The 22903-nt window shown below is 46.9% G+C and overlaps 1 protein-coding gene across 1 annotated transcript; it reads right to left on the minus strand.

Moving 5' to 3' along the window:
• Positions 1 to 13160: 13160 nt before the first annotated feature.
• Pfdn4 (prefoldin subunit 4) lies at positions 13161 to 21837 on the minus strand. Its single transcript, XM_087910946.1, has 4 exons — positions 21683 to 21837; positions 15696 to 15803; positions 14913 to 15053; positions 13161 to 13347 (listed from the first exon to the last, which is right to left on the minus strand). Exons 1-4 carry the CDS (start codon positions 21704 to 21706, stop codon positions 13216 to 13218), a joined length of 405 nt encoding a protein of 134 aa, XP_087767072.1. The 5' UTR covers positions 21707 to 21837; the 3' UTR covers positions 13161 to 13215.
• Between the last annotated feature and the right edge of the window lie 1066 nt (positions 21838 to 22903).

Consider the following 22903-nt stretch of genomic DNA (forward strand, 5'->3'; position numbering starts at 1 on the left):
AGTCCATCTTATATGCCTGGCACTGAGCACAGCACTGTCACCCAGAAGCCAGTTACTATGTTAAACTTACCCAAAAAGTATCTGCTGAGCACCTATGATAGCCTGTACTGTGTATACTGTACAGACTAATTATTTAAGGTCCTTGACTCTGGGACTCGGTAGACAGCTCAGTCAGGAAAGAGTTTGCTACCCAAACATGAGGACCTAAGTTAAAGTCCCCAACCATGATGTAAAAAGACAAATGTGGTGGCATGTGCCTATATTCCCAGTGAGGAAGCAGAGCTAGGTAAATCTCTGAAACAGCCAGACTAACCCAGTCAGTGAGCTCCAGGCTCAGTGAGAAAAAAATAAAACAGAGACAATTAGTTGAGGGAGATGCCCAAAAATCTGGTCTCTACATACATACATAAATACATATATGTGTGTGTGTGTGTATACACATACACACGCGCACACACACATACACCCCAACATGCATACACACCGAGAGCCTTGATTCTACAGAACTTGGATGTTGATGGAAACAATCCATTAGCTGAGTGACAAATAGTGACACAAACCAGGAGACTTTCATCCTGGCTTGGATGAAGCCAAGAAGTGGCTTGGAGGCCACTCCAGGCAGAGCCTAATTATTGCACATTGAAACTCTGCAGCAGAAGCAAAGGTGGGAGGTCAAGGAAAGGGGGCTCTGGTGGCAGCAGAGAGTACAAGGCACGGGGGGAGCACACAGGGAGGCAGGGTCGTGCCATCTGGAGTGGGCTAGTAAGCCCCTTCTCACAGAGCCAGGCTGAAGTAGTTAGACTCTGTAAGTCCTTTGGTCTTCATAAAACAACTCATGTCTGCCATCATCGAGGTAAACCTTGGCAAAGACAATATGTAAATAAATGGGCGTAGTTATACTGCAGTAAACCCCACTTATGGTACCAGGTGAGATTGGCTCAGTCTCCTACCCTGTGATCTAAGGCTTATAAGACCCGGTAATTAGCACGGATTTAATTAGAAGCACAGTTAGAAGCCACTGGAGGATTTTAAACTGGAGAACAATACAATTTAATTTACTTTTTAATGATGGCCATGGCTGTTCTTCATGTACAATAGAAAAGCAAGCTCGGAGACCAGAAGACAAACAGAACACATGGGATGCTGTGCCGGTTAATTTTGAAGGACCACTTCATGGAACTTAGGATCATACCAGAGATGAGCCAATTTGAGTCTCTAGAAATATTTAGCTGAGGGAGAAGGCCCACCCTCCATGGCTGACACTCTCCTGTGGACTGGGATCCCTCCCACCATGAATAAAGGGAATGTGAGTCATGCACCAGCCTTCTTCTGTTTCAGTGTGAGCAGCCGCCTCAAGTCCCTGCCACTATGCTAGACTGGTGCCTTAAAACCATGAGCCAGGGCCGTGCGGTGGTGGTGCACGCATTTAATCCCAGCACTCAGGAGGCAGAGGAAGGGATCTCTGTGAGTTAGTTCAAGGCCAGCCTGATCTATAAGAGCTAGTTCCAAGACAGGCTCCAAAGCTACAGAGAAACCCTGTCTCGAAAAACAAAACAAAACAAAACAAAAAAAAAAAGCCGGAGTAAGCACTTCCTTCCTCAAGTACCAAGGTTAGGTACATCCCAGGCAAGAGAAAGTGGAGTTTTGACAAGGTATCAGGCCACAGCATGGTGAGTGGTTATGGTTATGGTCAAGAGCATGACATTGGTTAAGGATCAAATGTGGGGTGTTGGAGAATGGGTGACTTGCTTGTTATTAAAGAGAGAAGTGTCACCTTCTGAGACATCATAGAGTAACCACCAGAGTTTACCCAAAGAAAAGCAAGGAGTGAAGTCCCATTTGTGGTTCCAGTGCCAGGGAGGCAGAGACAGGTAGACCCCTGCTGCTCACTGGCCCACCAGCCAGCCCAGCCTCTTTGGCAAGCTAGAGCAGTGAGAGATCTTGCCTCATTAAACAAGGTTGATGAGAAGGAACATCACCCACACAGACCCACGTGCATCTAAACACACACAAAAACGTAGCACTCTATTTACTGAGCTTGAGTCAGTGACTTCTTGGTGGACGCAGTATGGCATCTGAGTCTTTTTAGCTCCTCTCTTTCTGAGTAAATTAGAGAGAGAAGAGGACACTGAAGAGGCTCCCTGCAATAGCCCTGTCGTTGCTGCCCTATTTCAGCCATCCCCGCCCATTTCCAGGATGGTTTTCATGACACCTTGTACAGTGATGGTAGGAAGCTGTGAACACCCAGCCCACCTCCTACCGTCCTCCCCCTTTCCCTCTCAGTGGCCCCCATCCTATAACCATTTCTAAGCACCACCTGCCTTCTCGCACCTCCTTTTCCTTTCTTCTTTTTTAATTCACATTTTAACTGGAAATGGTTTTTCATTTCCTAACATCTCTTTGGCATTTTAAGCTCAGTGAAGGGTTTTCCTTAAACTTTAATGCATTTCATCAGGATAAAATAAAGCAATCTTGCCAGCTTTTATGAATAATTAGTGACTCAGAAAAGAGCCCCGGAATGAGTGGGAAATTCACTGTGAGGTGGTGAAGCGATAAAAATACACCGCGGTATACACTTTGATGCTCTTTAAAGAATTCATCACGGACTAATAATACACTGTGTCAAAGGAGCCCATCAGGCTGACGGGAAAATTGTTTTTCAGGAAACAAAGTCAGTACGACATTTGAAGCAGCCCCTCTAGAGGTTTACAGCACAAGAGAAAGAGGAGGCTTAATTCCATTATTTCCCTGCACTTAAAAAGTAACCAAGCCTAAAAGAGAGATTGGTGGGCCAGCACACACACGTGCATGCACGCACATGCACACACACACACACACACACACACACACACACTCCCTCAGAAAAGTGGGACATGTTTTCCTTCACTATCATAACGAGGAATGAATCACTTTCTGGCCATGTTTAGCCTCTCCTAGAAAAGTCTGATTTTTGAATAGAGTCAAAGTCACACTAGATGCTAGAGAGGGACACAGTAGAGGGGCCTCTCATGAGCCATTTATGTAATATGCTGTCATGAGAATTTCTGCCCTAGGTTGGGGTTGGACAGGGGTGGGCATCTAGGCAATGGCTCTCTCCTCCCTTCCTCAGTTCTAGCAACCAATCAAAGTTCTATTTCATGAAAAAGGTCCCCTGGAAAAACAATGAGTTTATGGGGTTTCCTTTACAGAGCATGGGTGACCCCAAAACAGCCACACTGGAAAGCCTACACCTATCATGAATGATGACCTCACCATGACTGTGTTGATGGGTCCCCTTATTCTAGTCCTTACCAGTCTACATACCCTAGCCCCTCCCAAAACCTAAATGCAATCTGCAATTAGGGCAGAACTGGGAGGAATGGCTATATGCTTGGGTGAGGGTTCAACGACTTTCCTCATTCTCTTCTCCTTCTTCGAGGGAATGTGACCATCCACAGACCCAGTTGTAATATTTTTCAAGTTGGCACAGCAGATCTGATGAGGAGGGCGGCAGTTGGCTTCTGAGGCTAATCCTGTACAATGTATGCCACATCCCTAGACAGATACCCTAAAGAATTCCATCCACACCTCGTAACATCTTGGTTATAGCAAGAGTTGCTGTTGACAGTCAACGCAAAGACAGAAGATGATCATCTTAAATAACAACAGCAACAACAGCGGCCAGGCTTCGAGCGATGAGCGGGCTGGGACACGGCACACATGGTATCTCATTAGCTCCCATTTCTTATTTTTGGAGTTCACTGGTCCACCAATCTAGCTGGGTACTGAGTGCTGGCACAGGCCTTTAATCCTAGCACTCAGGAAGCAGAGGCAGGAGGATCTCTCTGAGTTTGAGGCCAGCCTGGCCTATAGAGTGAGTTCCAGGACAGGCTCCAAAGCTACAGAGAAATCCTGTGTCAGAACAGAGAGAGAGAGAGAGAGAGAGAGAGAGAGAGAGAGAGAGAGAGAGAGTCATGCACACCAAAGGGTGGGGGTCATGGGAGTCGAGTAAGAAGCTTGTCTACCACTGGTATGGAATTAAAGTTCATTCTGCTTCACTCTTGACTCATAGAGTCAGCCACTGTGGACCTCAGTTCTCCTTTCTCTAAACTTTGAACTCTATAAAATCTCCAAGGTCCCTGTCAGCCCCAGTTAAATTCAAGGAGACCCCAAACATTACAGACAGCACACCTGAGAGCCACTCTAGATTCCAAAAGAGCTCTACCCTCTCCCTTCCACACAGTGAGGTTAGTGTCACCTCCTCCCGAAGCCATCAGTGCTAACGAAACTCATAGTGAGGAAAGCACTAGAATGCTCCGTCAGCTCACCTGCTGGGCCATGAGATCAAAAGGCACTGCTATGGTTATGTGCCAGTTTGCAGCCTTTGAAAAGAGGGGACCATGAGCTTCCCAAATTTAATTGAAATATGAGGATAGTTTTAGTGGCTTTCCGGAAACTGTCAATTTAAAAAGAAAAAAAAAAAAGGCAAACAAAAGAAGCAGCTGCGCATCCTAAGGTTAACAACGTCCCTGCCTTCTGGACTGACTGGCAGACTCTCTGGTGGCGGTGAAATTTGTCTAGATGTTCTCCTGACCATCTTTTCAAAAACTCTATACGCTACATTTTTTTGAACTGCTTTCCCTTTGAGTGGTCTTTGTAATCTCTTTGAACTCTTCACAGCACTGCAACTAAACAAGGCGAAGGAAAAGCCAGAGTTATCCATTCCTTGGAGGTTATTTTTCTTAAATCCTTGAAATGTTTATTTATTTAAAGAGGACCTCCTTGAGGTGGAAGATAGGAAACATTACTGAATAATGTTGTTTGATTAAAAATCTGAGATAGGCAAGATTTGATTTTATTCCGCAGTTAATTGAAAGGGTTGTTGTCAGTGTGCATGGCTCCCTGCTGCTGCTGTTGTTTCCTTTTGAACTGCTGTGTGGTGCTGGTTTGTGCACTAGAGTTTGCTGACGTTTGTCATCGAGTCCTTGCTTTCTGCTTCTGTCAGTGTCTTATCGCGAAATGATTTGATAACATTTGAAAACTGAGAGGCCTCACGTGGACAGTGTGATGGTTAGTGTCAGTCTCAGAGTCCGGAACCACATGGGAGATGGGCCTCTGGGCGTGCCTGTCAGGGGTTATCTTGATGAATGGATAGAGGTAGAAGACCTGTCCACAGTGGGTGACGCCATTCCTAGGCTAGGATCACAGACTATGTAATGCAGAAAGGGAGCTGAGTAGCCTGCATTCATTGCTCTCCACTTCTTGACTAGGGATGCATGTGACCAGATGACCAGCTCCCTCAAGCTCCTGCCACTCCGATGTCTCTATCAGGATGGATGGTACCCCAGAACCCTGAGCCAGAATAAACACCCCTTTCACTTGAGGTATTTTGTTTTCTTTTGTTTCATTTTTGTTTGCTTTTTGGTCAGAGTATTTCATCACAGCAACGGAGGAGAAACTAAGACAGAAGCAAACTGAGATGCCAGGTTCTCACGACCAATCAGAAGGCTTATCTGTTCTTGCATGCATTCCAACATGGCAACAGATGGCCAAAGCCAAAAGGTTGTTTACTCCTAGTGATGGGTTGGGTCACCTGGTACTGTAGTGAGGAGCTGCAGGCAGGCCTACTTTTCATCCCACCCAGCTCCTGCACAGCTAGCTTAGCCCCAGAAATAATAACACACAAATTGTATTCATTTAAACACTGCCTAGCCTATTATCTCTAGAGAGTTAGTTACTGGCTAACTCTCACATCTTGATTAACCCATTTCTAATAATCTGTGTAGCACCACGAGGTGGTGGCTTACCAGAAAAGATTCAGCATGTCTGACCTGGTGGCTGGCTCCATGGCATCTGCCTCATTGCCCTCTTCCCAGCATTCTGTTCTGTTTACTCTGCCTATCTAATTTTCTGTCCTATCAAAGGGCCAAGGCAGTCTCTTTATTAACCAATGAAAATAACACATAACAGAAGGCCCACCTACATCATGGTACACCCACCAAACTCCCCAAATTCCAAAGGTCTAAGCAAAGATGCTTTCAACATCAAACAAAATTCTCTCTTTGGTACAGAAGCCAGCAACTTGGTAGCTAAGACAGTAGGGTCGGTATAATCTATGGGGCTCTAGAAATTCCTGCCACCTCCAAGTCACACAGCTATTGCTTATCCAGGGTTTCATTCATTTAAATGAGCTCCATAGCTACCAGAGGCATCTGAGTCAGGCTGAGCAAGGCAATTCTGGTTTAAATATACCTCAGTCCAAGACATGATTGATTCCATTCATCTTGGTGAGCACCACAGGCACCCAATAATCGTAGATGGAGTAACCCATGTTCTTTGCATGATAGTGGCTTTTCTGGGTGTCATAGTTATCTGTTCTCAGATTTCTTGTCTGTAGAGCAACAAAAGCTTCCATTCTTGACTGTATAGGATGGTGTGTTATTGTCTTTGGCTGCCTTGGTTTTGTGTGACTAGCAGTTGTAATGCCAAAACTAACCTGTATTTTACCCTTGCTGGTTGTCCTGCATGAGGCACACAGCTGCCATTAAACACATGGAATGAAGACAATCTGATCACCCTGGCGGATCCCATGTAGCACTGTTTGATCCCAATTCCATGAAGTACTGGTGGATCCCATGTAGTGTTGGACTAGAAGTCCAAACATCAGGGAGGAGTTGCTCCAGACACCACTCACATAGCCACAATTGATGTAAAAGCAAGAGGATTTTTATTCTGTCATGACAGGGCCCTTCAGGTTTGGGATATGAAGGACATCCGATAGCTGTTACAGTCCATCTTTTAAAGCAAAAGGCCACAGACCCAAGGGAGGGAACCTGAAGGTTGTTTTTCAACTCATTGGCTTATTTAAAATGTTCCTAGCAGTGATTGGTCTATTCCAGGGCAGAATAGCTGTGTGGTCAGGTTAGATAAGAGCATCTGTGGTCCATCCTGACCTTGTTTTAGTGACTAAACCAATACATCAGGAACTGAGTCAACATCTGTGGGTTGTCTTTGCCTCAATTCCCAGAATGGAGTTATGTTTGAAGATTATTCACAAGAACACAGGAGGATGAGCAGTCCAGCAGGGGGGGAGGGCGGTGACTGTCCCGTTTCCAAATGCTAAGAGGCTTCAGAAAATGTCTTTAGAGCTGAGAGGCCTCAGAAATGCATTTAGAGTCTTTCAGTAGTACTGGTGGATCCATTGTAGCACTGGTGGATCCCATGAAGCTTTGGTAGATCCCATGCTATGCTGGTGGATTCTGGATAGCACTGATGGATCCCATGTGACTCTGGTGGGTCCTATATAGCACTGGTGAATCCCATGAAAAGCTGATGGATCCCATGTAGTGCTGGTGGATTCTAGATAGCACTGATGGGCCTCGTATAACTCTGGTGGATCCTATGTAGCACTGGTGGGTCCCATGTAGCACTGGTTAGCCCCATGTAGTGCTGATGGATCCCATGCAGCACTGGTGAATTTTGGACAGCATTGATGGATCCTGTGTAACTCTGGTGAACCCCTGGTAGCACTGATGGATCCCATGTAACACTGGTAGATCCCATGCAGCACTGGTGGATCCTGGGTAGCGCTGATGGATCCCATGTAACACTGGTAGATCCCATGCAGCGCTGGTGGATCCTGGGTAGCACTGATGGATCCCATGTAACACTGGTAGATCCCATGCAGCGCTGGTGGATCCTGGGTAGCACTGATGGATCCCATGTAACACCTGTATAACATTTCCAGTTTCTCAGTGTACAATTTCAGTCCAGTTCCTGTGTGTTTGTTTGCTTTTAAAGGCAACATAGACAGCGACAAATACTAGTTACCACTGAAGAGCTATTTAAATCTGATACACAAATACCATCTAAGCATGATGAGGGTTCCCTTCCTTCCATGCTTTTCAAAGGACTCCTGTAATAGTTCAGACTATAAGCAAATAGATATTTACTTTCAAGAAAGCATGTGTTCTATGTTACTTTCTCTGACTATTTAGATCAGCACCAACAAACTATTTAACCTGAGAGTAGACCTGTGTATTCTGTAGCAAGTCTGAAGGCATGGCTCATTATTTATACAAGGGCTATAGGGATTCTACCATTTTGTAGTATTTCATTAAGTCTCTGTTTCTAACTCCATCTGTAACAGATCACATCAAACAAAACATCCAAGCATAGTCATGAACCCAGCATCATCTTCATCATAGGGAACTGTGTACAAAACCCAACTTTTCCACGGGACACAGCTCTGAAAAGAACTTTGGTTCACAGGGCAATGGTGTTTGCTCTGCCTGGTGTAACAGACCTTAAAACTACTTCACTGAAACTTGGGGTGCAACACTGGCCTTTTAGTACCAGGCTCATTTTAGGGGCTCCTGGTGCTCAGTTCAAGTGTTAGAATGGCCCTTGGATTTTTATTTTGTTTTGCTAGCCTGAGATTCCCAATCCAGGAAGGAGTGCCTACCTTCTGGGAATGTGGAGCACAGGGGTGAGTGTCACCACATCCAGCAACTTTGTGGGGTTTGACCCAAATGCAGCAGGATGAGAGAGGAAGCAGAAGGTATAAGAAGTGATTAGCACCAGATGTCATGGTGCACACCTATACAATCCCAGCTTCCAGGAGGCTGAGACGTGCAGATACAAAGTTTGAGTCCAGCCTGTGTTGTAGAATATTCCTTTACAATGAGAGAAAGTGTGTCACTGTGATTGGTTTAATAAAAAGCTAAATGGCCAATAGCTAGGCAGGAGGTATAGGCAGGACTTCTGGACAGAGAGAACTCTGGGAAGAAGAAACACAGTCACCAGCCAGATGCAGAATAACCAGGAGGGGTGGCATGCTGGAGATGAAGTAACGAGCTTGTGGGAGAACACAGATTGAAAGTATGTGTTACGTCCTCAGAGCCAGTTAGAAACAAGCCTAAGCTAAGGCCGAGCTTTCATAACTAATAAGAAGTCTCAAGGTCACTCTTTGTGATCTGGTGGCCCGAAAAGAAAAATCTATCTACAGGCCTGAGCTTCCTAGTGAGATCCAAATCAGCTTGGGTTATGGAATGAGAGTCAGAGAACCATTCTATGAACCATACTGTCTCCTCCCAGGTGGTCTTAGGATTTTTCATTAAGTCAAAACCATTTCAATACCTTTAAGCCCAAAATGCAGGATAGACTGGAGCTGAGGCAGAGATAGTCAGCTGGGGGAGGGGGGCAGTAACATACTTGGATCAGAACCACTTACCTGCCCATGTTCCTTGCCGTGTATTTAAACCTAAGTCTCATGTCAGCGCTCTCAAAGGCAGACTTAGGTTGGGTGAGGTCACTGTACCTGTTGATTTGTCCCTCTTCCGATTGCAGCCACTGAAGAAATCTCCCTCCCACTCTATTTTTCACTCTTACATTGGCCTATTAAGCCCAGTTTGTCAGGGCTGGGGAGGGGGGCGGATCCGACCCTGGAGACACAGGTAACTGATGCACTGATGATCCTTCTAAGACTTTGCCTTCCACCCAGCACCAGCGCTTGGCTGCAGCTTTGCCTTCTTCCCTCCACGCTAACTCCCTTCTAAGAATATTTTCACATCCCCCACAGTTTAATCTTTGATGATCTGTTCCCTCCCAGAAGCCAGGGTGCCTGCAGCCACCCTCCACCCCTAAGTCCTTGGGTCCAATAACAAGATGCTCCTGTAGGTTACCTGGTCCACGGATGGGGCTGTGCTACAGACTGTCGGGTGGGGCTCTGGTGCCCCTGCGGACCCCTAAAGGATGAAATTACTTGAATCAGACCAGTTTTCTGTTTCAGAATCACCCCACGCTTGTGTTTTCGTTCACTTGTATGGTTAAAACCAATTGCCTGGGGCAGGTAATTTTTAAAGAACAGTCTGCCTTCTTACAACCCTGAGGTTGGGCAGCTCCAGGGCACACAGCCAGAGTTTAGCAGGGCCTTCTGGCTGGGCCATACCAAGGAAGGTAGAAGGACAATCAAGAGGGACAAGATTCATTCTATAGTAAATGGTTACAGTAGCACTGATCTATTTCTGCGGCAGAACCCTCATGCCCAAACCTCCTTCTTGGTTTGGATTTGGATTTTGTTTTTTACATTTTATTTTCAATGATGTATATGTTTCTGTGTGTGGGTACAGGTGCCCCTAGAGGTCAGAGGAGGATGTCAGATTGCCTGGGGCTTGAGTTCGTGGTGGATGCGAGCTACCAGCATGGGTGCTGTGTCCTCTGCAAGAGCAGCACTGGCTCTCGGCATTTAACCACTGGTTTGGGCTATTGAGACAGCCTCACGAATGGACCAGGCTAATTTGTTACCCATCTCCTGACTGGATTACCTCCCAGCCTCATTTCTCTAACAGCACATTAGCCAAATGCTTGAAGAAAGATCCTTGAGTCATTTGCTAGAATCTTCTTGCAGCAATTTAAGTTTGACTTGGATGTCAGGCCTGGTGGTGCATACCTTTAATTCAAGCATTTAGGAGGTAGAGGCATGTGGATCGCTACAGTGATGTCTTCTAACATTTATTATAAAACTCACGTTAAAAAGAGAACCTGAGGCAGTCACAACCACCACCACACACCATCTCCATCTCCTCCCAGCAGAAAAGGGGCCCTAGCCACCTCTGGGCCTGCCTCCCCTCTAGGGGCGTGGGAGTGGAGCATTGGCTCTTACTTGAGTCTGGGGTAACTCTAGAATCCATCCTGACCAGCTGAATGGAAACCCCGCCTTTCGAACCAAAACTGACTCTAATTGGACAACAGACCACAGCATAGATAAGATCCCCTTAACAGATCTCCATGAGTTCAGGGCCAGCCTGATCTATATAACGAGTCTCAGGACAGCCAGAGGAATATATTAGAGAACTCATCTCAAAATAAATAAATAAATAAAGTCTCCCTTGATGCTAAAGAGGTAGGTTTAGGGGTTAGGACTGCTTGCTGCTTTCAGAGAACCTGGATTTGGCTCCCAGCATCTTTGATCCCTCATCAAGCAGCTCCCAACTGCCTACAACTCCAGCTCTGGAGGATATGATGCTCTCTTCTGGCTTCAACAGGCACCTACACTATGTCAGCAGGGAAGCCCAGAGTGGGGCACACACAAATTAAAAATAAATCTTAAAACAAGTCTTGGTTGAGAATTTAGAAAACATATACCCATCCATCTTTAAGCTTATTTACAAACATTTACCAAAAATATTGCATTGCAATGCTGACCCTTGGAGTTTAAACTGAAAGTAGCCCCATTTTATCCTGAGTTCCTACATGATGACACTTTCCTGGGTATTCTGGCACGTGAGTGCCATCTGCTGGGAAGGTCGTGCACAGACCCTCCAACTCCAGGACACACTGGTGGTTTGTGCAGGTATTTGAGCAGGTGCAGGCATTTGAGCGGTGATGAGGAGCTGTGGCCTGGCTGGAGGAAGTACCTCACTGTGGGTGGGAGAAGGTATGGAGAATGTACGTAGCCTCTCCTGCTTCCAGTTCAGTCTCTGCTTCCTGCTGCCATACCTCCCCTGCCGACAGACTCTAAACTGTTCCTTTTGTAAGTTGCCTTGGCCACACAATTTTCTCACAGGAACAGATGAGTTACTAACAGACAAGCCTCTTAGGGAGGGGTTGGGAGTGTATGCATCTCAAAAATAAGTCTTGCTTTTAAACACAGTGGCCTGATTTCTATGTCTTTATCAATATGTACATCTGATCACAAATGTGATCTACACTACAAATCTAAAACTAACTCTAATTAAAAGCGTAAACATCTTGGGAGCAGCAGATGGCTCAGCAGGTAGAGGTGAGTGCAGCCAAGTCTGACAAACCTGAGTTCAATCCCAAGCCTATGAGGTGGACGGGGATAATCTCCGAAAGTAGTCTCTGACCTCCACACCCCACCCCGCCAACACACACAAATGCCTTTTTAAAAAATTTTCTTTCTATAGATTTCAATTTTTTGTTTTTGTTGTTTCTTTGGTCCTGTGTCTATCCATCGCCCCACTTAGACCCCAATTTCTAAAATATGTCTTTTCATTTGTAAGAAAATTGACATGAATCGTCAGTGCAGATATTACCAATATCCGAAACACAAAGGCCTTTAAAAGGCAGGCAGGTGGGTCTCTGTGAGTTCAAAGCCAGCCAGTTTCAGGCTAACCAGGACTACACAGTGAGATCCTATCTCAAAAGATATAAACTTCTCCTGGAGGCAGAAGAGCTGGCTCTGCTCTTAGAAGACCTGGGTTTAGTTCCCAGCACCCACATACTGAAGTTCACAACTGCCAACGCCTTCGGATCCAAGGGATCTCATACCCTCTAGCCCCATGGTGACTGCAAACACACATGAATAAAAATAATCTTTTGAAAAATGAAAAGAGCCGGGCGGTGGTGGTGCACACCTTTAATCCCAGCACTCAGGAGGCAGAATCAGGCAATCTCTGTGAGTTCAAGGCCAGCCTGGTCTACAAGAGCTAGTTCTAGGACTACAGAAAAACCCTATCTCAAAAAAAAAAAAGAAAAGAAAAGAAAAAAGAAAAAGAAAAGAAAAATGAAAAAAATCCTTCTTCTTCTTGCCTGAAGTATCAGCAGCTACTTCATTGCATTTTATGGGTGGTGCATTTGGAGGACAATTTGGGGGAGCTGTTTCTCTCTTTCCACCATGTGGATCTCAGGGATCAAACTCTGCCCTCAGATTTGGTGGGGAGCGCTCGGTCCAAAGTTTCTTTTCTTTTTTTCTGGTTTCTCTGTGTAGTTCCATTAGCTGTCTGGAATCACTCTATAGACCTTGAACTCACTGAGATCCTCAGGCCTCGGCTGGGATTAAAGGCACGCGCGGCCACACCCACTCTAAACTTTTCTTTACACAAATTGGAAACCTAGCTTGGGAGGGTGGGGATCCTGTCCTGAGGTCACCAATCACTGTAGCCCAGCTTCCGAAGGTTCCTTAAGAATGAAAATTGCAACTAGAACTTTAAAATGATAATGTGGAAACAAAGAGTGTTTAACTGCTTTTAATAACATGACATAAAGCCCCTAAAACTGATATAATCATTATGCAAAATACATACATGAATACTGTCTTCTTTGAAAAATATAAAATAAATAAGCAAGACATGTGAAAATAGGCAAGTTTCCATTAATTAAATGAAAAATTTAAAAAAAGAAAGTTTTCTTCCGTTTCATTTAAAGAAGGGAAATTATCATTTAAGACAATATTCAAGTTTATTAAACAAGGTAAAAAAAAGTATTATAAAATGTTTAGCTTTCATCCGCCTCAAGGTTTATGTTGCTGCCAAATTTCGCGTATAACTGCACTTTCAAGTCGGCTAATACCCGCTGGGTGGACGCCACTCTGGACTCTAAGGCGTCGATCTCTTCTTGCAAAGTTCTCTGGAAAAGAAACGGTCACATTAATTGGCTCCAGCTGGAAGACTATGAGCACGTGGGCTGGAGTCGTATTTGGCAGGAATTTTAGGTAAAGAGCTCTAAACTGGTCAGGGGCAAACTGACAGCAATCACTGGATCCAAGGCCAAAGTCTGAACAAGCACACGGCTCAGGCCGATACAGCCCATCGTGGTGTCATGGCTGCATTCCCAGCCGCTGCTGAGACTTGAACTCGGGGCCCCTGGAGAAGCAGCCAGTTCTCCTAACCACCGAGTCAACTCTCCAGCCCCTTCTCAAGGCTTATCAGACGCAGGTTCCAGCTCTGGAACTCAGAAATCTGAAGCAGAGACTACCATTCTAGGTTAACAGTCGCGCTAGGGAAGCAACAGTGTCAGGGGCGACTGTGGCCCACTTCTCAGCAAGGGCTGGAAGCCCTCTCACTAGGCCCTGCTAAAGCAGCAGCTTCAACCCCGAACCACACTTCTCCCTATTTCCTCAAAATAAGCTTCTAACTGTGAACCAAGACTTTTGCATAAGAAGGGGGGAGGGAGTAGTCAAGATCATGATGGGGAAACCCACAGAGACAGCTGACCCAAGCTCCTGGGAGCCTGCATGGGACCGAACTTGGCCTCTCTGCATGTAGCTGACAGTTGTGTGACTTGGTCTATTTGTGGGACCCCTGGCAGTGGGACCAGGATCTATCCCTGGTGTATGAACTGGCTTTTTGGAGCCCATTCCCTATGGTGAGATGCCTTGCTCAACTTTTTTTGGGGGGGGGGGGGGTTGATCCTGCCTCAACTTAATGTGCCAAGCTTTGTTGACTCCCATGGGAGGCCTTACCCTTTCTTAGTCATGGGGGGGGGGGGGGGGGGGGGGAGAGACTGTGGTTGATAATGTAAATGAACTAGAAAGACTTGTGTATAAGATCCCTCAGTGGAACGTTACTGCAGCAAAATATCGGAAACAAATTAATGCTAATAAGGGCGCAGTGGGCAAATCAATGCCCATCAACACAACATTAAGATGGCCTCAAACAAGTCATCAGACAGTGGGGTGCTGGAGGTCTGCATGGTTCCCACTCAGTGTGCTATGCTATATAGACAAGCATCCAATAGAGAAAGTGCTCCGGCACCATGTTAACTGACCCAGAGAGCAGTTACTCAGAGGGGGATGGGGAGGAGACGGGGAGGGGAGGCTAACAGAAGAGCAGGTTCACCACCGACAGCGCCATCAGATGGGGTGGCTCCCAGGGAGTCCTTCCAACTGTGTAACATGCTACTGCATACTCCATGTTCTCAGCTGGAACCAAAGTTCTGGGGGCCGGACAACCACAGCCATGCCCCATTTTGTAAGTCCTGAAACTTCTCTGGGCCTCTGCTCCTCACTCTAATTTGTGCTATTTGGATTGAATGAGACCACACTTGTGAGTGCTCAGAGCCTAAGCCGCTGCACCAAACACTTAAGTGCTAGCGGGCACCACTACTCCCTCCTCCAGCAATTACGTCTTCTTTATGACAGGCCTCCGATCTGAGAATTAGATTCCGTCACCCGGGGCAAGACGCCCACATACCTTTGCTTCTTCTAACATTTCTTGGGTTTCTTCTTGAGAGTGGCTAATGAAAACGTCTCCAATCTGGTACGGTATCATCAGGCAGTCGTCATCTGCCAGCATGATGTCGTCGCAAGCATCTTCTAAATTCTGAAGGTGTTTCTGTCAGGCAAGAGAACAGCCATGAAAACAGGGTCAACATTTCCTGAAGGAACCAAGAGTAGGTAGACTAAGTAGACTAATGCAAGGACGTGGGCTCTCTGAGGGACCAGCATCCTAGCTACTGTCAGACAAGGAGATGTGTCCATGGACTCGCTCAGGAGCCAGCATCCTAGCTACTGTCAGACAAGGAGATGTGTCCATGGACTCGCTCAGGAGCCAGCATGTCCCTGCGTCTGACTGTAGGGCTCCAGGATCAGTAAACACAAGAGCAGTTTATCCCCTGGCAAGTCCCCAGGCACGGGTACAGAACTGCACTGGGAGTCTCGCTCACTGTCCCCCCTCCCCCTTAGGAGCACAGATGACCTCTTGAGCTGGGCCTGTAGTCACCTATAACCAGACAAGTCAGGAGGCTGAGGCAGGACTATGAGTTTGAGGCTAGCCTCAGCTACATGGTAAACTGTAGAACAGTTTGACAGAGCAGAACTCCACCTCAAAACAAACAAAACAGACTTTGTATTTAGCTGATCAGACAGACAGTGTCACCAGGGACAAGGAGCCCCGAGGAAGCAAACACTTGCTAAATAGAGTTCGGGGTTAAGGGTGACAGTACAAACTTCTAAAACAGATGTGTGCATCCAGTACCTTCTTTACTTCTATTTCCTCCTTTAGCTCTGTGATTCGACTCGTATTTCGAGCAAATTTGTTTATTTTTTGTTGATCTTCGAAAGTAACATTGACATCTTCTGCAGCCTGAAAAAGATATTTAGTTTTCTGTAGAATTTCAATCAAGAAGTTATAGGTCGGCAGCTTACGTTGTGCTGCAGTGAGCAAGTACACCACACGTGCTAAGACAGCGGAGGGGCTCAAGGCTATGAGACACGGCAATGTGTCACGCTCATGAGCTGTTCTCAACTCTACCATCTTCTCCATTATTCTGTAGGACTATTGTGAACAAATATTTGAAATATAAAAAGCAATGACTAAAGGTCCTGATGATGATGATGGTGATGATGATGGTGACGGGTCGATGATAAAAGAAAAGACAACTTGCCCAAAGGCAGAATTTTCCAAGCTGGGTCACTGTTTCACCAAGACATTCCCAAGAAACAAAATGTTCCAGTCAACCCCGCTTAGTGAATCTCGCAGATTGTTTCTGCAGTACAAATCGTATGAGCGTGTTGTACTGGCAGGAACACGGTCCTGCTCCAGCTCTCAACCTGACACACGGCTAGAGAGTCACCATGCACTTCAGCGGTTCCAGCTCATACAGTTAGAATCTGTATTTATTTTAATGCAGTGAGCCCACTACAAGATGATGAAATTGAATGTTTCATAGCTAATACTTGATGCGACAGAGCTGGAGACAAAGTATGGAGACGACAAATTATCTATGAAATACCAAGAACAGCTCACACTGCCAGAGCTGAGAACCCTACTAATCCCCCATCCCATAAGGGTTTCACCAATGTCACCACTTCTTAGATGACCTAGATAACTTGTGCCACCCACAATGCCAGTAAATGGTTAGACCTTGATGTTAATGCAGCCATCTGTCCTCAGAGTCAAGTATACATATGCATGCCCAGATGTGTTCAGGTATATAATTCCTAATCAGTTAGAAGATGTGGCAAGAAGTTCTTAGATTGCTTCAGAATCTTAGAGGGGTTTCAGTATATTCAAAAAGGAAACTAAATACCAACTTTCCTTATAGAGTATTTATTAAAATAAGGACAGGAGTACTTGACAATCGCTTAAAATGGAGTAAAAGTGTGTGTGTGTAAAGACGGGTCCTACTAGTTGGACATAATGCCCATCTCAGCATGAGCGACTGAGGCAGGAGGATGACAAGTTTGAAGCTAGCTTTGGATACATAAAGAAACCGTGTCTCAGAAAGCTCATGGTTAGGAATGCCTGCTGCTTTTCCAAAGGACCCGAGCTCAGTTCTCAGCACCCACCCCAGGCAGCTCACAACTGTTGTAATGCCAGCTCCAGGGCACCCTAAGCCCTCATGAGCCCATATGCGCGTGCGCGCCCACACACACACAAAATAAATAAGTAAATAAATAAATAAATAAATAAATAAAACATTTTACAAAAGAAAGACTCTCAATGAAGCTACATTTATATATATATATATATATATATATATATATATATATCACATTTACAGATAATGTCTCAGATTGGAACTAATCAATTCAGGGACAGTAAGAACGGCTGGTTCTTCTGCCAGCAGCGACACTAACTCTCAACAACCACACTGCACCAGCTCCAGGTCTCTGGTAAGCTACGGCATGAGGGACGCACACAGACTTCTCCAGGGGATGAAAGGCAGCACAGCTCAGTGGTCTGGACAGAGACAGGTGTCAGAACTTAGGTCTCCCCTTCATCAGGCTCTCGTCCTAGGAAGCAGCTCTGCATACACTAAGCCGTCATCAGACCCAAAGTGTGTGCCGGAAGAGCCCTTCCCACCGTGGTGTGTATGGCACAGAGATTCAACACTGTAGCTTCTATCAACACAAGGAGGGGCACTAGACACTGAGAGACCCCGAGGCAAAGAGACTGGCATCCTGGTTGCTTTGCCTGTGAGAATTACAATCCCCTAGACGGAGAACCCTGAAGACTTCCTGCTTACCTTGGGTGTTTACAGTGTTTTGTTTCCACAGTGAGCCTCCAAGCCCTAGAAGGCATTTACAGAGGACTCTATCACCATGAAGTCTTTAACAGTAATTTAGGTGAAAGGCACTAATGCAACCTGTGGTCATGTTCCCATGGTGGGAGGAGGTTTGATGTAGGAGGGTCATCTGTCTATGTGTTACTTTCATTGGTTAATAAAGAAACTGCCTTGGCTTTTTGATAGGGCAGAATTTAGATAGGCGGAGTAGACTGAACAGAATGCTGGGAGAAAGAAAGCAGAGTCAGGCAGATGCCATGCTTCTCCTACCCAAGATGGACGGTGGTTAGAATCTTCCCAGTAAGCCACCACTTCGTGGTGGTATACAGATTATTACAAATGGGTTAATCAAGATGTGAGAGTTAGTCAGTAAGAGGCTAGAGCTAATGGGCCAGGCAGTGTTGAAATGAATACAATTTGTGTGTTGTTATTTCGGGGCATAAGCTAGTCAGGTGGCCAGGAGCCGGGCGGCAGGAACGCAGCCCGACGTTCCTTCTACAGAGGCTGAGCAACCTTTTCACAGGGGTCACCTAAGACCATTGGAAAACACAGATATTTACATTATAATTCATAACAGTAGCAAAATTAATTATGAAGTAGCAACAAAAATAATTTTATGATTGGGGTCACCACAGCATGAGGAACTGGGGTTGCAGGGTTAGAAAGGTTGAGAGCCACTGGTCTAGCAGGACCTGTTTGACAAGCAAGCAGACAGAGAAGTTTCTGAACTGGAATCTGATCTGATACTGGAATGTGATAGAGCAGAATATTAAATATTTGGATGCCAAAGAGTGCTGCAAGTTGGTTGGCTATTTTCTATCTTCCCAAAGCAGGCATTTCCCCGTGTAGCCCTACAAAACAGCAGCCACAAGCAGGCACTTGGCACCCCTAGGACCCAGTTCCCTGAAGTGTTTTTTCTCCCAGGGTGAAAGACTGTGGACAGTGAGTTAAAGGCAGGGTGCTGCTTCACCCTGAGCCAGCAGCAGCTAAGAAATAGGCACCTGTGAGCCCTGAAGGCAGACGCTTCTGCAACACATCTTGTTTCTTTTTAAGGTGCTAGGGGAAGAACCAAGGGGGCAAGCTGGGCAAGCACTCTACCATACAGCTGCCCCACCCCCACCCCGCTTCTATATTTCTTTCTTTTCTTTTTTTTTCCCCCTTGGTTCTTCGAGACAGGGTTTCTCTGTAGCTTTGGAGCCTGTCCTGGAACTTGCTCTTATAGACCAGGCTGATCTTGAACTCACAGAGATCCACCTGCCTCTGCCTCCCGAGTGCTGGGATTAAAGGCGTGCGCCACCACCGCCGGGCTTTCTACATTTCTTGAACTGCATTCTGGCAGGGAGACAGTAACTTTTAACTGGGATGCAAAGACAACAAAAAGTTGGTTTAGCCCCCCACACACACACATCATATGCACAATAGGCAGGCACTGCAGGGGTGTCCAACCCGTGGACACTGTGACTCAATGCCATCTACAGATGTACTGGGTCACAGTCACAGCTATCCTGGAACCGAAGATCACAAGGTAAGCATACCCAGGATACAGCGTGCACATTCTCTGGAAGGGTCTTGGTAGTTTTCCCCGGAGGGCAAGCAACTCCTGTCTTAACTGAAGCCAGATGTAGCAACTACTGAGACCCGTTCTTTTCTAGTACCGAAGGCAGCAGTGAAAGAGGGGCAGGACACACTCCAAACCGCGCATGCAGAACTTTAGGTAATTTGCTCAGATCCCTGGAGCCACCCCATCTGTCTGTCATCTGTGAAATGAAGAAGGTACTCCTACCTTTGCAGGGATGGTAAAATGAGTTCCAAGCACAGGGCCTGGGCGTGCAATCACCCTTCGACAAACGGTAACACCCTTGTCTGCTCAGTATTGCTTCAATACGGGCTAGCTCCGCTGCTGAAGTGCTCGCCCGGCACATGTGAAGCCGAGTCCCCCCAGAACTGTATAAAAACAGGCGTAGTGGAACAAACCTGCAGCGGCCTAGCAGTCAGGAAGTGGAGGCAGGAGAATGGAGAGTCCAAGTTCATCCACAGCTACACAGTGACTCTGAGGCCAACCTGAGCTAATGAGACCCCATTGAAAGGAAACGAGGGAAGGAAAGAATGGCGGAAGGGATCACAACAGATGTAAGGGAGTTCTGCGAGGTGTAAGAGACATGATTTGCTCCAGAGCCAAGAGAAAAGTAAAATGCCCCGAGCCCTGATGATACTGTTTTCTTGTAGCATCTTCTGGGAGTGTCAGAGGAAGCAAACCATACTCTATGCCAAGTTTAGGTACTGAGAGTTGGGTGCCCAGAAAAAAAAAAAAAAAAACTCACCAACTTCAGTTGACAGTCTGATCTCTGCTACAGACCAACCAAGGCTACAGTGAGACCTTGTCTCAAACAAACAAACAAAACCACAAACTTCACTGTTTATCATGTAACTAAACAGTATAACATCTAGGGGTCCAATCTAACAAAAAAAGGCAAGAGGAACCTGTTTGCTACTTGGCCAAATCACCAGGGTCCTGGACCTTACGCTGCTACTGTCTAACACTCTGTGCGTGACAGACCAGGAGGGTGAGCATCCTAACACTGAAGCCTTCCCAGTCTCAGCGATCATCCACTCTTGCATAAACTGGAAGGGCTGATCATCACCCTACGGTGGTCACTAGGTAGCAAAAACACCAACGACATTCTCAAGGGGTCTTAAAAAGTAAGATGAGCTGGACTGTGGTGGCGCATGCCTTTAATCTCAGAACTCAGGAGGCAGGGGCATGCGGATCTCGGCGAGTTCATGGCCAGCCTGGTCTACAAGAGCTAGTTCCAAGAGAGGCGCCAATGCTAAAGAGAAACCGTGTCTCAAAAAAAAAAAAAAAAAAAAAAAAAACCGTGGGATGAAATCAACTGTGTGCAGCCAGGTAGCTCTCATCAGGGAACTCCCCTTAAACACACACACACACACACTTAAAATCAAGGAGCCTGGAGTTAGAATGCTGTTTAAATCCCAGCTTTTCTTCTGTGCTTCAGTTTCCTCATCAGCTAAATAAGGATAAAAACAGAATCCCTCAAAGGTTTAAATAGTAAACAAAAATAAACAACACACAAACACTAAGAACAGTACCGAACACACCGTAGAACCCCAACTGTCATTTTTTTCCTGCGATTTTCTTTTCCCTACTTAGAATCCACACGTGGAAATCCCTCTGGGTTATAATGCCCACGTGGAAGCTGCGCTTGATGTAGTTGCTCAAAGTGTGACAAAGAGGATTGGATAGCCATGTAGTTTAGCTGCCTATCATGAATGAGGCCCTGGACTCACCCCACCAGCACACCAAAAGCCAGATGTGGTGGCAAACACCTGTAATTCCAGTAACTGCAAGCTGGGTGGTGGAGGCAGAAGAATCAGAAATTCAAAATCATCCTTCAGACTGGAACACCGTTTTATAATTAAGTAATAAAGAGCCATGGTTTAGGAACAGACAAAAATCCCCTGACACAGCACCTTGTCAGATGAGTCACCAGGGAATGGCTAACTGTCAAGTGCGGGGAGCGGAGTGGGGGGGGGAGGGTAGGGGAAGGGGGGACCCGCGTCCTTCCTAAGGAGTTGGGGAAATCCGGGATAAGCACCTCACTCCCTCGGGCCGGCTCCTCTAACGTCAATCAACACCAGCTTTCGCCTGAAGGGCACCGGGGCACGGAGCGTGCACGGAGCCCAGAGGCTGCGGCACCGAGTCCCCGGGGATGCAGAGACCAACCCGGTCCCGGAGGAGGAGACACACGAGCCCGGGCAGGTTAGACGCTTTCCCCGCACTGCGCATCCCGTGGCCCCGGGCCCTCAGATACCTCATCTCCTCAGACCCCCGGCCACCAGCGCCCCTCGTCTCCTCGGCCCCCACCCCGCCCCACATCTCCTCGGCCCCCCATCGCCGCGCCCACGCCGCCCAGGACCCCGGCCCAACCACACTCACCGCCTTCTTCATGGTGGCCGCCATCTTGGACTGGACCACGGGGCGAAGGGGAAGACCAGTCGGGCGCGCGCCACCCCGCGAGGTCCCTCTCGGGCCCCGATGAGCCAAGCCCCTCTGAAACACAGCCCTATCTCCACACTGCTTCTAACTAGGTCTCTGACGGTGAATTCCAAGGACAAGGACTCAGGAAGAAACTATAACCTGGAAAGAGTTGGTACCTTCCAATTAAAGGGACAGGCGGCTTTCCTCTCGGCCGGCATAAACACCAAGTGCGGCCGATAATCCGGCCAGAGAGTCCAGCCACAGGCGGCGGGGTGAGCGCTGGGTGCCACCCAGCTGGATGGGCCGGGAGGAGGGAGAAATTCTTTTCCCAGTTCTTCTACAAGCTTTGAAGTGGCAGTGCTACCTAAAAAGGAGCTACGGAGGCTGGGGGCGTGGCTCCGGCTCCTTGGGTAAAGTATTTACACGCAAGCATGAGCCCCTGAGTTCGATACCCAACGCCCACATTGAAAAAAAAAAAGGGGGCGGGGGGCGGGGGGCGGGGGGCGGGGGGAGAAGCTACAAGCTGAAGGCACTGGCTTGCAGACCACACTTGAAGTTGGCCTTAACTTGTGTGCCACTGGCCACTGCAGAGGGCACACTAGAATGGAATGAGCAGCCAGGAGTGGGTGAAGCCAAAGGCAGTGACCCCAAAAGGCTCTAGAGCAATATAACAGACTCAACGGCTCATATGATAGCTTGCTGGAAGATAACTGGATTTTAAATTTATTTTTATTTTTATCTAAGTATTTGTTTGTCTATTGGAGACGGTGTCTCTTTACGTAGTTCTGGCTTTCCTGGGACTAGCTACCTAGACCAAGTTGGCCTTGAACTCACAGAGATCCTCTTGCCTCTGCCAGAGCAGCAATCAAAAGTGAGTTCCACCACGGGCAGCTGAAATGAATTCCTTTAAGCATTTAAAACTAAACTGGTTCCGCAATATGTCTGCCGCTCGCTCAAATTTGGTAGCCTAAGGAGGCTGTCCACCCAGAGGCCTGGTGGACAGGAGGCTTTCCTCAGTAACCAGGACCATTGTTAACCGGCCCTGAGCCTTGAGACGTCGTCGCGCAGAGCTCTGAGCTCTGAGGGAAAAGAGCTGAGAACATTGGGGCAAGCGATGTGGGACAGGGATGGGCTTGGGCAACAGACAATGAAGACATGGCACTGGATTGGGCACTGGAC

The sequence above is a fragment of the Myodes glareolus genome, chromosome 10 (genome assembly GCF_982192425.1).
Source record: "Myodes glareolus chromosome 10, mMyoGla1.1, whole genome shotgun sequence".
NCBI lineage: Eukaryota > Metazoa > Chordata > Mammalia > Rodentia > Cricetidae > Myodes > Myodes glareolus.

Excerpts from the sequence above, each read along its gene's own strand:
- Pfdn4 (XM_087910946.1), bottom strand. The coding sequence starts at position 21,706 with ATGGCGGCCACCATGAAGAAGGCG. Across the intron at positions 15,054-15,695 it reads AGGAAATAGAAGTAAAGAAG|AAACACCTTCAGAATTTAGA; the intron begins GTACTGGATGCA and ends CTTGCCTGACAG. Across the intron at positions 13,348-14,912 it reads AAATGTTAGAAGAAGCAAAG|AGAACTTTGCAAGAAGAGAT; the intron begins GTATGTGGGCGT and ends TTTCTTTTCCAG.